The sequence below is a fragment of the Pseudorasbora parva genome, chromosome 22 (assembly GCF_024679245.1).
Source record: "Pseudorasbora parva isolate DD20220531a chromosome 22, ASM2467924v1, whole genome shotgun sequence".
NCBI classification, from domain to species: Eukaryota; Metazoa; Chordata; class Actinopteri; order Cypriniformes; family Gobionidae; genus Pseudorasbora; species Pseudorasbora parva.
The window spans coordinates 2593047-2608398 of NC_090193.1; the positions used below are offsets into that span (position 1 = coordinate 2593047).

Sequence of the window (15352 nt, forward strand, 5' to 3'; positions counted from 1 at the left end):
AAGAAAGCTCGGCAAAATGGCCGCTCTCAAACTGTAAATGTTTAGCTCATCCAAGAACTTTAATTCTGCATTTACACGCTCATGTTGTTTTCGCGCCTCACACAATCATCTGAGCGTCCGTGTTTACTACAGTATGAGCGTCGCTGTTAATCTGTTCATCATAAGCCGTCGCTCGTGTCTCTTCAGAAGACTTGGATTTGGATTAGACACTCCATTAGTTATTTTGATGATGCCTTTATGACATTTTTTGGATCTTTTAAGTTGGAGAGGAATAATGGACTATAAATTAAATCCCTCATGTTTCATAAAGATTATCTTCATTTGTGTTTGGAAGTTAAAGGGGGGTGAAATGCTTCTCCATCATGTGTCAGTCCAAACAGGAATCTAGTGTCCTGTCCTGATCTCAGCGGCGCAGGGAGAGCAGGGTGCCTCAGCGGCGCGGGAAGAGCAGGGCGCCTCAGCGGCGCGGGGAGAGCAGGGCGCCTCAGCGGCGCGGGGAGAGCAGGACGCCTCAGCGGCGCGGGGAGAGCAGGACGCCTCAGCGGCATGGGGAGAGCAGGACGCCTCAGCGGCGCGGGGAGAGCAGGACGACTCAGCGGCGCGGGGAGAGCAGGACGACTCAGCGGCGCGGGGAGAGCAGGACGCCTCAGCGGCGCGGGGAGAGCAGGACGCCTCAGCGGGGCGGGGAGAGAAGGGCGCCTCAGCGGGGCGGGGAGAGCAGGAGCAGGACGCCTCAGCGGCGCGGGGAGAGCAGGACGCCTCAGCGGCGCGGGGAGAGCAGGACGCCTCAGCGGCGCGGGGAGACTAGGCGGCGTGGTGAGGGCAGGACGCCTGGGAGGCGCGGTGAGAGCTGGACGCCTGGGAGGATTCTCCTGCCCAGCGGTGTCCAGCGGAACAGAGTCCACCGGCATAGGGACAACCAGAACTGGGACCACCGGAACACGATCCACCGGCACTGGGACCACCGGAACACGATCCACCGGCACTGGGACCACCGGAACATGATCCACCGGCACTGGGACCACCGGAACACGATCCACCGGCACTGGGACCACCGGAACACGATCTACCGGCACTGGGACCACCGGAACACGATCCACCGGCACAGGGACCACCGGAACACGATCCACCGGCACAGGGACCACCAGAACACGATCCACCGGCACAGGGACCACCGGAACACGATCCACCGGCACAGGGACCACCGGAACACGATCCACCGGCACTGGGACCACCGGAACACAATCCACCGGCACTGGGACCACCGGAACACAATCCTCAGATCGGTCCCATGTTGGCGGAGGGATGCTAAGGTCTGGAACCTCAGGATGGGCTCATAGTGGGGGCAGGGGACAGTAGGAGCAGGTAGATGGGGCGAAATCCTCTTCCGCTGAGTCCTCGACATTGGTTGGATCCTTCTGTCACGTCACAGACAAGGGAAAATGGTGCGAGGACTCATGTGCAAGAGAATGATAATTTATTTACAAAAACAAAACTTAAACTCAAAACAACAACCCACGAGGGGGAAAAACATAATAGAATAATAAAAATACAAACTAAAACAAACCAACAGAATCACGGGGAGGACGGAAGACGCAGACATACACAAGGATCCAACACAGACTGACAAACACAAGGAGCTTATAAACGGAAGAAATCAAGGGGGAACAGGTGGGAGAAATCAAACACTAATCAGATAACAAGGGGGGAGGGATCAGAAAATTACATGAGCACATGCTCAGAATGACAAAACCCACATTTGCACACAAGACAGGACAGGCATGTGACAGGAATCCCTGGTAGACCCGTGGTGCCGTCTGTGCCAGATGTACCACGTCTGCTATGAATACAGCACCCTATTTTGTGTGATCATATGCAGCAAACCAGGGCATCATGCTCTTGACATGTAAAGCTTCCAGTCACCACATCTCAGTGCCCGTGTGAATGCCAAAAGAATAGACACAAGATACATGTACACTGTAAAAAATTATTTAGAAAAAAGTTACCTGGTTGCCTTGAAATTTTTAGTTCATTGAAATTAAATGTTTTAGTTAATACAATTAACATTTTTTGAGATTCCACAACCTTTATTAAAATTATTAGGGGTTCAAGCACGAAGTGCTTGAAAACCTATTGTATTTGTAGCGGTTTATTATTCTGCCGTAAAACGCATCGTGCAGACCAAACCGTAAGGGCTAGAGACTTGAAACTTGGCCAATAGGTAGTACAAAAATCGAGGAGAGGTTATCAAATTATGAGCCAGATTGGCCTATAGGTGGCGCTATAACGACCAATTGCGCGAAACTGCTCATAACTCCTAGACCGTTGGCCGCAGCCTCACGTGCCTTATATCGTTGGAATCCTTGGCTCGAGACGGACCAGAAGCATGCCTCGGATTGGCTCGTGACCTAGGAAAATGTCCGGCTATTTTGCCTTTTTCCAAAAACCTACTTTTGCGAACTAGTCCCTGGTTTTTGGCCAGACCGGAACCAAACCAGTGCAGCCAGATTCTCTGGAGTCTGAATGTCAATAATCATTGAAAAAAAGTGGAAATTTGGGTTCAGGGTTCCTAAGGGCCGCCAAGTTTGAGGGGGGAGGAGCCCCTTTTTACTTTATTGGCTATAGCTGGTCAACGGAACGGGATATTTTCACCAAACTCAGCACACCCATGTAAGAGCTCATTGTGTGGTCACCCGAAAAAGGACAGGGCGACTGGCCTCTTAGTGGCGCTATAACGGTTAAAAAGGTGTCAAAATGACGCATTTCTGTGGCAAATCCCATTAAATGCTTGAAAGCCGCCCTCTTCCTGCCCGATTTGCATACAGCTTCTCAAAATTGGGCGTGCCTATGCGTCACGTCACCCTAAAGAACCTTGCAGACTTTTATGGACGTCGGACCGTCGGTGGCGCTTTAACTGTTAGAAAGGTCAGCTACATTATCCTATGCAAAATGACATTTAAATGACTAAAAAATGTGTGTTCTGCGCAGAACTTCACCAAATTAGCTGAGCATATGCACACTATTATTGTAATGAAGCGTGCAAACTTTCCTGGAGATCGGGCCGTCGGTAGCGGTATTACAGTTTAAAAGGTAAAAAAATAAAATAATTCATTAATTAATATTCATGATAAATGAGCTGAAAATGCAAAATTCTACCGTGGTGCTCTCTGACGGCCATGCCAGAACGCTTGATAAAGTTTTTGTAAACAGCAGCTCAAAAATCAAGGGCTGAGACCCTATAGTTTTTTTTTTTTAATAAGCCTTTTTATGCCCTTTTACGCCCTTCTTTATTAGGGGTTCAAGCACGAAGTGCTTGAAAACCTATTGTATTTGTAGCGGTTTATTATTCTGCCGTAAAACGCATCGTGCAGACCAAACCGTAAGGGCTAGAGACTTGAAACTTGGCCAATAGGTAGTACAAAAATCGAGGAGAGGTTATCAAATTATGAGCCAGATTGGCCTATAGGTGGCGCTATAACAACCAATTGCGCGAAACTGCTCATTACTCCTAGACCGTTGGCCGCAGCCTCACGTGCCTTATATCGTTGGAATCCTTGGCTCGAGACGGACCAGACGCATGCCTCGGATTGGCTCGTGACCTGGGAAAATGTCCGGCTATTTTGCCTTTTTCCAAAAACCTACTTTTGCGAACTAGTCCCTGGTTTTTGGCCAGACCGGAACCAAACCAGTGCAGCCAGATTCTCTGGAGTCTGAATGTCAATAATCAATGAAAAAAAGTGGAAATTTGGATTCAGGGTTCCTAAGGGCCGCCAAGTTTGAGGGGGGAGGAGCCCCTTTTTACTTTATTGGCTATAGCTGGTCAACGGAACGGGATATTTTCACCAAACTCAGCACACCCATGTAAGAGCTCATTGTGTGGTCACCCGAAAAAGGACAGGGCGACTGGCCTCTTGGTGGCGCTATACCGGTTAAAAAGGGGTCAAAATGACGCATTTCTGTGGAAAATCCCATTAAATGCTTGAAAGCCGCCCTCTTCCTGCCCGATTTGAATGAATTAATTAATCAATTCCCTTATATCGTTGGAATCCTTGGCTCGAGACGGACCAGACGCATGCCTCGGATTGCCTCGCCCTTCAGGCGCCAATTTTGAGATATTTTGGGTTTTTTGAAAAACCTATATTTGCAAACTACTCCCAGGTTTTTTCCCCTGATCGGAACCAAACCACTGCAGAAATGTTCTTTGGAGAGAGACTATTAATAAATACAAAAGAAATTTGAAATTTCGATGAATAGTCGCTAAGGGGAACCAAAATTTTAAATGTCTCCGGGGCCACTTTTACTAAAAGGACTATAACTTATGAACGGAATTAGATATTTTCACCAAACTTGGTACACATGTCTATGAGCTTAAATTTAGGTCACGATAAAAAAATCGTGACAATTGACTACTTGGTAGCGCTATAATGTGAAAAAACATGAAAATAGCTATAACCACACGATCGCTAGTCCGACTGACGTCGAAATTGGTATGCCATGTCTTGGCCCAAGGTACTATATATGTCTATGAGGACATTGGCATATATCAAAAAACATGGCCGCCATCAGCCAATGAAGTTTGAGCACCTATTAGACAAGGTTAATGGGGGCCGATCAGAACGAAACTTGATGGGCATGTTTGACTCATGGTCCTAGAGGTCTGTAAGAATTTTGAAAGAAATCGGCCACTAGTTGGCGCTAACGAGTTTTATGGCTCTAATCACGTGGTGTTAAACACATCTGCAAAATATGCATATCATATGATAGATCTCCTCATACTTAACAACTTTGCCTCTAAAACCATTGCTGTCAATCAAATCATTAATTAAATTTTGTAATTATGTTAAAAACCTACTTTTGCAATCTTGTCCCTGTTTTTTTTTGCCTGATCGGAACCAAACCAGTCTAGCACAATTCTCTGGACTCTCTAGATTAATAATTACTATATAATAATAATAATAATTAATAATAACTTTTGCATTTGGATGGCTGTAACAGGGCCAATTAGAAAAGAGGTGTGGCAAAATACACTCAACAGCCTATAAATCCTAAGGGGAAACTCTAGGTGTGGCATAACATGTTGAAGAAGCATGCACAGTTTTATGGAGATCGGAGTGTAGTTGGTGCTATAAGTGTTAAAAAGCTTTAAAACCATGTATTCCCTATGGTGAATTGCCTGTATTGGCTGTAAATAGTATTTCTGCCAGAAAGACTCGGAAGAATTAATGCTGTAACAATAACATTTATTTAGGAGCTCAGCAAGCAATCAAGTTCTTTGGCGTAGGCCCCATTTGTAATTCGCATTCCGAGGGTACGGAATCTGCGTATCCTGCCTGATTACAGAGGCAGGGGCGCAGCTCACCCCCCGCGAAGTACGAAAGGGGGCCATCTGGTGGTGGTGGTGGGGTGGATGGAGGGAGAGACATCCTGAAGTCTTCAGGGTAGAGGGGAGATCCCGTCTGGTGCTGTTGAGGATGATATGAAAGCCTGGCTGGTTGTGTAGGGGGGGGGGGGGGGGGGGGTGGAGGAAAGGTCCCATCTTGGTGGTGGTGGGGAGGATGGTGGTGCTGAAGCGGTAGTATCTGCGAACTCAAACATGAGTAAGTACAACCTTTATATGCTCCGGTAAAGGATGTGATTGGATAGATGAGACGGTAATTAGTGACGTAACGATTGAGTCTTCCTGGCAGAACTTGCGCTAACTTCATTTCTGCCAGAAAGACTCGGAAGAATTAATGCTGTAACAATAACATTTATTTAGGAGCTCAGCAAGCAATCAAGTTCTTTGGCGTAGGCCCCATTTGTAATTCACATTCCGAGGGTACGGAATCTGCGTATCCTGCCTGATTACAGAGGCAGGGGCGCAGCTCACCCCCAAAGATAGGTGGAAGGAGGATCCACCGTGAACGGGGCCCACCCCCAAAGAACGGTTTATGAAGTATACTCACGGGTCCTTATTCCTGAAGTTCCTAATGGAGAGAAAGAAGAGAAAAACAATTAGATTTTAGACCATATACTATTTTGAGTTAAGATTCGAAACCGCCGGCAAGCGTGTTCCCTGGCGCCAGATTCACAGCTACGGTGATGTACTGAAATATAGGCCGGAGGCCATCTTTTGATAGAACACGTGGGCCACAGGCCATCTTTTGATAAGACACATGGGCCACAGGCCATCTTTTGATCGGACACATGTGCCACAGGCCATCTTTTGATCGGACACATGGCCGCAGCCATTTTTTTGATAGGACGCATGTCCAACGGCCAACATCTGATAGGACGCATGGCCACAACCATCTTTTGATAGGACGCATGTCCAACGGCCAACTTCCAATTGTCGCGATTGTGAGTTTGTTGTCTTCGAACGTGTCTATCTGCATAGCGATCTCTGCAAGGTTTGTTTATGCCAGGGAGCTCCTGGAATGTCGCATGTTTGTCTGTTCTTCATATGTCATATATGACTAAATGTTCAATATTACAGCTTGCCAGCACCCTCTAGCTGCCAGTATGAGCTGAAAACATAGTACAACATCACTCAATGAGTGAAGCACAGATTTTGAATAAGATTGAATAAATATAACTCTATCTAGTGATATTTCTCCACATCTGTACGCATTTGAACTAGAAGCCCTGAGGGATGTTTTCGTACCAACGCTATAAGTCTTTTGAATAAGAGGTAAGAAATGTGAATATTTTAATTTTGTCATTGTGGATGTATTGTATTGTTAGATGTATTTATTGGATGTTGTGTACTGTAAATTGTTCTGTGATTGTGTGGCGAGACCAAAGATCAATTTTCAGCTTAGGCTGAACAATAAAGTACTACTAGTCGGGATCCTCATGACGACCATGACGCGCATTATAAGTCACAAGACGCCGATCATCGCAGTCATAACTCCTGGCACATGTTAACGCTATAAGTTGAGAATAAAACCGAGGTGAAATTAAAATAAACTTTATTCTTAGATCTTTGTAGTGATGTATGGTTTGTCAAGGTAATTACTTACATCTGATAGTAATTTTGAGCTAATACAAGCAAAGAGAGCTTCAGCACGACCACATCCTGGCGGACCATAAGAGGTTAATGGATGCGTACGTTTATAAAGCAATAAGAGCATCTTCGAGGAGCACATTCGCTATGTTTCTTCCTCATAAGAAGAAAGCAGTGTAAATGATGCAAGACGTTTTCTTCAACACCCTTGAAAATTTGAGCGAAACATGTCTGCATGAACTACAGGATGACAGCCCAAATTACCTGACAGTATTTTATCAGTTTAAATTGTGTGTTGTATGCCACTGCTTGCAAGAACCGAAGTAACGTTAGATGGAATATCCATGTAGTGATGTCGGTGCTGTACTTTTAAGGACTACTCAGAGCACATTACGTGTTAATTTACCTCAGCAATCTCATAATGCTGAGCCGATCCGCGATTCGGCTTGCTTTAGTTCGTCCTGAAGCCCGGATAAAATAGGTGCATGTTACTTTAAACCCCGTGAGATTACCACGCATTCGTGGGGAGACTGATAGGGGTTATTATACAGTGCCATCTGTTCTGTTCAGCTAAACGATTATTAATGATAGACTGTGCGTAGTGTTTTCGAGGCATTAAATGGTCAGTTTACACACAAACAAGCCACAACAGGACTGATCGCGTTGTGCGAGCAGGGGCTGCGTCCTATGCGTGTGCGTCTGAAATGCATGCTTGCAACAATGAGAAAGAGAGCGATACTACACCAGATCGTCTTTGAAAATACATAACCATATCCCAGCGATGAATGCTGATGTAGGACGCCAGAATGGTGATGAAGAGCGCAGACGTATCTTTAGATAACATGCACAGATAGACTTCCGTGAATGTGATTGTCTGAATCAGAACGCAAGTTGCTCTCCTTAGAAGGAACGAGCGTCTATTGCCGCGACAGCCCAAGGAAATGATTGCTGACGAGGACTTAACCGCTACTGTATTGCAAGTTGTTACTTTATATAAGACCCATTGATCAACCATGACAAGACGAGACCGTCAACTAACTGTCGGCGTCAGCATGTGCGCACCATGCTGAAGCGGTAGTATCTGCGAACTCAAACATGAGTAAGTACAACCTTTATATGCTCCGGTAAAGGATGTGATTGGATAGATGAGAAGGTAATTAGTGACGTAACGATTGAGTCTTCCTGGCAGAACTTAGCGTTAACTTCATTTTCCATGTCTGTAATCAGGTGGGGTTAAAAACAACCACATAATATGCATATATTATGATAGATCTCCTCATACTGAACAAATTTGCCTCTATAACCAATGCTGTCAATCAAATTGTTATTTACATATTTACAATTATGTTAAAAACCTCCTTTTGCGTACTAGTCCTAGGTTTTTTGCCTGATCGGAAGCAAACCAGTCTAGGACAATTCTCGGGACTCTCTAGATCAGTGGTTCCCAAACAGTTTGTAGCACGCACCCCTTCCTAATGTTTGATACCGGTCAAACACCCCCACCACCTTCTTTCGGTTAAACATCAGATTTTTAATAGCAATAACTAAATACAAATATCCACTGTATATAAGAAAAAAATCAACATTTCAGTTGTAAGATATATACAGCATTGTTAGGGGGGTTGGGGGGCATGCTCCCCCGATCATTTTTTTTTAATATTCTGATTTACATATGAGCATTCTAAGACATTCGAAAGCCAAAATAATTATGAGAAATAGCTTTAAAAATAAGTCAGTGGACAGTAAATTATTTGTCAATTATTTCTCCCTCCTCTTCTCCATCACTCCTTATTTTGCCCTGTCTCTTCCCCTCCTAATGCATTCAACAAAACATAGGATAAATTTATAGTTAGAATATTTTTTTATCTGAAAAAAACATATTCATTAATGTCTCTTGTCCTCTCACATTGACAGTATAGTTAATTAGTTTGCCTGATTATTTGTATCGGTAGTTTAACATTTTAATCCTAAAACAGCTGCAAAATATGAAATGCTTAGTTTAGCTACCACAGTAACCACACCATACCTGGAGGAGGTCCATATTCCACGAGTAGGAATATAGTGTGGCCCCTTTAAGATTTGCGTGTTCTCCATTGAACTGCCGGTATTTTGTGTGTGTGTGTGTGTGTGTGTGTGTGTGTGTGTGTGTGTGTGTGTGTGTGTGCGCCGAACTGTGCCGTGATTCGTGTAAACAGTGAGAGAAACACAGACTCGAGAACGCTCTTGTTCAGAAAAGTAACCTGCGTATTAGTTTTAGCCGATTGTAATGTATTTAGTTCAATAAAACACATGTACTGTAAGCGGTGATGGTGTTAATTATTTAACTGAGTGAGAGAATGAGCTTGAAGTGAATCGCGCTCAGACTGCAGAGAATGTGCTCAGTGAAAAAAAACGCGCTTTTCTTTCGACCTAAAATGAAAAGGTCAGGGCTTTGACGCAGACGCACTTGTAAAATGAAATGAAAATATGATTAACTATAATTTACTACAGCTTGTAATGTGAAATTTATATTTATCTATAATACTCTTGACATGTGAATTTTATCCAAGTTATGTACTTAAAATAAAAAATTAAAAAGAGACAATTTTCTGCCTTTACAAACATTCTCTCGCGCACCCCCGGTGGTCATTCTGCGCACCCCTAGTTTGGGAACTGCTGCTCTAGATCAATAATTATCTAGAAAAAAAGTTGAAATTTTGCATTTGAATGGCTATACCAGGGCCATTTAAAAAAGAGGCGTGGCAATAAACACTCAAAAGCCTATAAATCCTAAGGGAAAACTCAAAACTTCACGAAAATTTTTCGGTATATGTGGCATAACATGCTGATGAAGCATGCAAAGTTTTAGGGAGATCCGACTGTAGATGGCGCTCTAACTGTTAAAAAGCTTTAAAAACCATGCATTTCCTGTGGTAAATTGCCTATATTGGCTGTAAATGGAAGCATGCCACCAGTGTCAGATAAAATACTGTCAGCACCAGTGAAACATGCCAAATATTGCTATTTTCATGATTTATCAATTTTTTTTGTGGTTTAGATACAATAATATTTTGAGTTTCTATTTATTAATCAAATTTCCTTCATTGTATCAACTCAAATTTTACAAATTTTACAGTGTATTGTCGCCAGAAGGTAAATGTTGGTTTGTCTTCATTAGCCTTCTAGCAGATCCATTAGCCTAGGATCTGCTTCCTCATGTCAAATCACAGCTGTGCTGACACAACAGTCCCCTTTGTGGTGTGATACTCTTGTGGTATTTATTGATTATTATTTTTTAATGATCATGCACATAATTTTTTAATGATCATTGCACATAAATTGGATTATATTGCACATTTGCCCAAAGTTACAGTAGGTAACTTAGCAAATGGAAGCACTTTAGGGGCAAAAACTCCGCTTTTACCACTTTTAAGATTATAGTGTTAAAATGGACAAAAAAAAAAAAACATTTTCTAAGCTGACAACCTGGCTAAAACACATGTTGGGGGGTTAAATATTAATACTGGATAGGTTGTATGCTTGTACCAAAAAGTGTCCGACAAAGTTTTAATATCAGTTTTGGCCCCCTGACTAATACTGCGTTAAGCTGCTTCCTTGTCTCTTATGAATTGCAAATCTAACAAAATTCTTAATTGCAGTATCTAATCTTATAATTTGTTCAATTAAAGCATTACATATCACTCCCAAAATAATTTATCTGCTTAATTATTGATATTTACAGTTAATTTGAATATTTACTTTTTACTTTCGGTACTTGTGTAATTTTTAAATCGGATACTTTTGTACTTTTACTCAAGTGATGTTTGAATGGAGGACTTTCTACTTTTACTGGAGTATTTTTTTATTTAGGTATATATACTTTTACTCGAGTATAACTTTTGAGTACTTTTACCACCCCTGGCTTCAACCAGGTGCCATTTGATCTTTGCCTTGAGCGCATCAACAAAACCGGAAAGGTTGCTGGAGGATTGGTAGGCATCACTCGAAATGAGACAGCTAGTATCACACCACAAAGGGGACTGTTGTGTCAGCACAGCTGTGATTTGACATGAGGAAGCAGATCCTAGGCTAATGGATCTGCTGGAAGGCTAATGAAGACAAACCAACTTGGTCCATCACCTACAATGAACGTGCATCTTTATCACAGGACACTAGATCCCTGTTTGGACTGACACATGATGGAGCTTGACAACCACCCTAATATCTTACTTATGGATGTCTTCTAACAAAAAAAATAGGGTGACAGCTTGTACCAAAACATGTCCGCAAAAGTCTTAACGGAAGCCCTTTTCAGAATTGGCCCCCTGACTAGTAGGTAACTTAGCAAATGGAAGCACTTTGGGGGGGAAAATCCGCTTTTACCACTTTTAAGATTATAGTGTTAAAATGGACAAAAAAAAAAAAAAAAACATTTTCTAAGCTGACAACCTGGCTAAAACACATGTTGGGGGGTTAAATATTAATACTGGATAGGTTGTATGCTTGTACCAAAAAGTGTCCGACAAAGTTTTAATTTCAGTTTTGGCCCCCTGACTACTGTAAAGGAGGGAGATTATCAAGAGGTCACACAAAACATAAAATGATGATCATCACAGTAGCTTCATCACTGTGTGTCATGAAGACATGTATTTTTATATCTTACGTGAATCATAGGCTTCAAAAAGCTCCCGTTGTTTTCTGCGGCGTATCAAAAGTGGCACGACTTCAGTCGTATTTAAAATCCACTTTTCTAAATCTGCCATCATTGCGAATGGATAGGAAGGGCTGCAGAAACGGCCGAAGACCTCCTCGTAAAACTCTGAGAGCTTCTCCGTTAACTCTCTGATCTGGTGAGAAAAAGCAAATTTACAAGATCAGTCTTTTAATACATTTAGATGTGTGTGTGTGTGTGTGTGTGTGTGTGTGGTGCCGTGATGCTTTTAGATGGGCCATGATGTCTTACCTTCTTTCTTATAGCGGCTGGGTCATATTTGCACCCCTGCAGGTAATGAAGTTGCTCTTTCATTTGTCTAATGGCTTTACTGTTCATCACTTCCAGTTTTCTAATTTGGGCTATCTGCTCTCTAAAGTCGTCCATCTTCTCCTTTCTGCACAAAAACACACAAGACAGAAAGATGGTCAAACACAGTTACTGTCTTCCCAGATTGAGAGTGTGTAGAAATCAAACACATGGTTGTGCACAAGAAACATACATCTTTTCCCTATCATCCTGATAGCTCTCGAGGACCCGCTCCTGGTCGTATATGAAGTTCAGAGATTCCTCCGCTATATGGTCATCATGGGCACAGAAGACTTGACTGAAACAGTAACGGAGATGATTAAAAACAATAACTCAGTGTCTGGCAACCAAAACTGAAACAAATCAACATTATAGGGATACTCCACCGCTTTTACATATTAAACTATATTAGTCCCTTAACTAAGACGAGTTGATACTGTAGAGGAAATTAACTAAAGTGACTTTCCCCAGCGACCTCTTAGAAGAAAATGGCGTTTGTATATAATTGTGGAAAAACTATGAGGTGACTATCTAGATAGTGAGGTAAAAGTATAGGATCATGGCTGAAAACTATTGCCATTTTAGTCTTTAAGCAGCCTTATCTTGTCTACATTATGGCTTTATTGTGAATGTGATTATAAACAATATGCTTTCATGTTGTGCTGCAGTGTTTCACAGTCATTATGATTTTCGTGGACCGGGAAATGACTGAAATGGTTATAGGGCCCTATTTTAACGATCTGAAACGCAAGTGTCAAAGCGCGGAGCGCAAGTAACTTTGTGGGCGGGTCTCGGCGCTGTTGCTATTTTCCCGGCGGGATAAATGGCTCTTGCGCCCGGCGCAAATCTAAAATGGGTTGGTCTGAAGTAGCTTCATTATTCATAGGTGTGGTTTGGGCGTAACGTGAATAAACCAATCAGAGCGGCATCCAACATTCCCTTTAAAAGCAGGAGCGCAAGTTCCATTATGGATCGCTATTATTATGGCGTATTTACCAGGCGCACGTTCTTGTAAGAGCAGCCCTTACGAAACAAAAATATATTGCAGTATATTAGAAACTTTCATGCAATACATTAGGCAATATATTCACATGTATGGGAATTAATTTTTATATTTTTCAATATATTGCAATATATTGAAAGCGGCAATCATTTGTATATTTTGCAATATATTACATGAATATTTTATAATACCATCAATATATTATTCCATATATGTACAATATATTAAAATATATTTCAAGTAATATATTGGTAAATATATTTTCCTTTCGTAAGGGAGTGAAAGACAGAAGTTGTGTTGTATGGGGATGGGAGAAACCCACCCAAAATAGCATCGGTGAAACAGGCGTCGGTTAAACAGTTTTTTCAGTTTTTCAGTCGATTTTTTTTCCTGGTTCTTGACGGACAAACCAATTTGTCAGATGTCCTTATATTCATATATGTCTTGCCACTATTGGGCAAACAGGTCTGATCCTTAATTACTACAATAAGCCTGAATAATTTGTAAGATAGATTTATCCCTATTTTTTCACATCTTCGTGGCACACCACAATGTGTTAATATTTTTTTTAGTGTAACAATTTATGCTTTGCAAAAATAACTGTTGCCCCTTATGAAAGGAAAATATATTTACCAATATATTACTTCAAAATATATTATAATATATTGTAAATACATGGAATAATATATTGATGGTATTATACATATTATATATTCCTGTAATATATTGGAAAATATACAAATGATTGCCGCTTTCATATATTGCAATATATTGGTGAATATAAATATTAAATCCCATATATGTGAATATATTGCCTAATATATTACATGATATTTTCCAATATACTGCAATATATTTTTGTTTCGTTATGGAGCATCTGTGTAGATTTCATGAGCAAAGTGTCTGCGCGTTGGGCACGCTATACATTATGGTCAAGCAAGCGCCCTTAAAATAGCATAATGAACAACGCGCAGCGCGCCACTGACTTTAGACCAGGTTTTTTCTGGTCAGTGGCGCAACTGTTTAATGGAACAGCAAAATAGCACCAGTGATTGTTTGCGCCGGAACACGCCTCCTTTTTTGCGCTGAACCGCCCAGGGAGCGCAAGTTCATTCACTGGTTTAGCGACGTGCTTCTGTGGAGGGAAAAGCGTGCTTTGCGCGGGTGCAAAATAGGAATGACACATGCGTCGGTGTACAAAGTCAATTGCGCTGGGTGCAAGATAGGGCCCATAGTGTTAAAATAACGTTTTCCCAAGACGCACACAAGTATGAACCTGGCGTCCTCCATTCTTTCCGACAACAAAGCACCTGAACACAACAAGCTCGAAATCACGACTTCTGAAGTGGGAAGTAGGAAACGTCCGATAGCACGTGAAGGCGGCATTAGCTTAGCCCACTAAGCCCAGTTCATTCACTATGGTAACAAACAGAGATCAAGTTAGAAGCGCCCAAACTCCTCCACGTTTCCCTATTTAAATACAGTTACACCAATAGCTGAACGATCAAATATGGTGACACAAAATAAAACGAGACGCTTTTCTAAGCGGATTAAAAAGGAGAACTATAATGTATGGCGGAATAGCACTTCTGAGAGTACTTCGACTCGGCGCAGTAAAAAGTAATGCCTGAAAAATCCTCTCCTCCTATTGACAGAAATGAGAGACGGAGGAGGAGATTTGAGGGAGGATTTTTCAGCCGGGACTTTTTACTGCGCCGAGTCGAAGTACTCTCAGAAGTGCTATTCCGCCATACATTATAGTTCATTTTTAATCCGCTTAGAAAAGAGGCACGTTTTATTTTGTGTCACCATATTTGATCGTGAAATAAAGTGAAATAGCTTAGCCCACGGGCTTAGTGGGCTAAGCTAAATGCTATCAGATCGTCACCGCGCGTCAGAGAGATTAAGAGCACACACTCAGACGAGAGAGGTGTGTGTCAACTCGTCTTAGTTAAGGGAATAACAGTTTAATATGAAAAAGCAGTAGAGTATCCCTTTAACAATGATGTAAAAGTAATTACGCTTTTGTGGCCTCCGGGTCAATCGGCTCTCTTTCAGGTGAAGTCTTTTCCTGGTCCTCAGACTTCACACAGATTTTAGAGCTGGAATAATGCAAAGTCATGGGGACTTCCGGCGCGTTTGTGAATGGGTTTGCATTGAGCTCTTCTCTTTCAAACTGAAAATAGTCCTGAATCTGGAGGGAGAATTACAAACCATCAGCTTGCTTGCGTGTTGCATTTGATCACACATCGCTGTGTGCTGACTTTACAACTTTACTGAGCCTTATTTTCATTTTAAAAATCATAACAACAAATACAGATTCTTTCAAGATTGCCAGAATTATTTGTGCATTATTCACCACTTC

At 42.2% G+C, this 15352-nt stretch overlaps 1 protein-coding gene across 1 annotated transcript; it reads right to left on the reverse strand.

Annotated features, from left to right (window-relative positions):
- Positions 1-5951: 5951 nt before the first annotated feature.
- Positions 5952-15109, reverse strand: LOC137058852 (uncharacterized). Its single transcript, XM_067432354.1, has 6 exons — positions 15009-15109; positions 12178-12282; positions 11928-12072; positions 11628-11811; positions 7755-7816; positions 5952-5966 (listed from the first exon to the last, which is right to left on the reverse strand). Exons 1-6 carry the CDS (start codon positions 15107-15109, stop codon positions 5952-5954), a joined length of 612 nt encoding a protein of 203 aa, XP_067288455.1.
- Between the last annotated feature and the right edge of the window lie 243 nt (positions 15110-15352).

Bases quoted from the DNA above. Each gene is read 5' to 3' on its own strand.
- LOC137058852 (XM_067432354.1), bottom strand. From the start codon at position 15,109: ATGACTTTGCATTATTCCAGCTCTAAAATCTGTGTGAAGTCTGAGGAC. The intron at 12,073-12,177 runs GTATGTTTCTTG...GTTTTTGTGCAG, and splicing joins CAGGATGATAGGGAAAAGAT to AAAGGAGAAGATGGACGACT. The intron at 7,817-11,627 runs GTAAGATATAAA...TGTTATCTAAAG, and splicing joins TTTTGAAGCCTATGATTCAC to ATACGTCTGCGCTCTTCATC.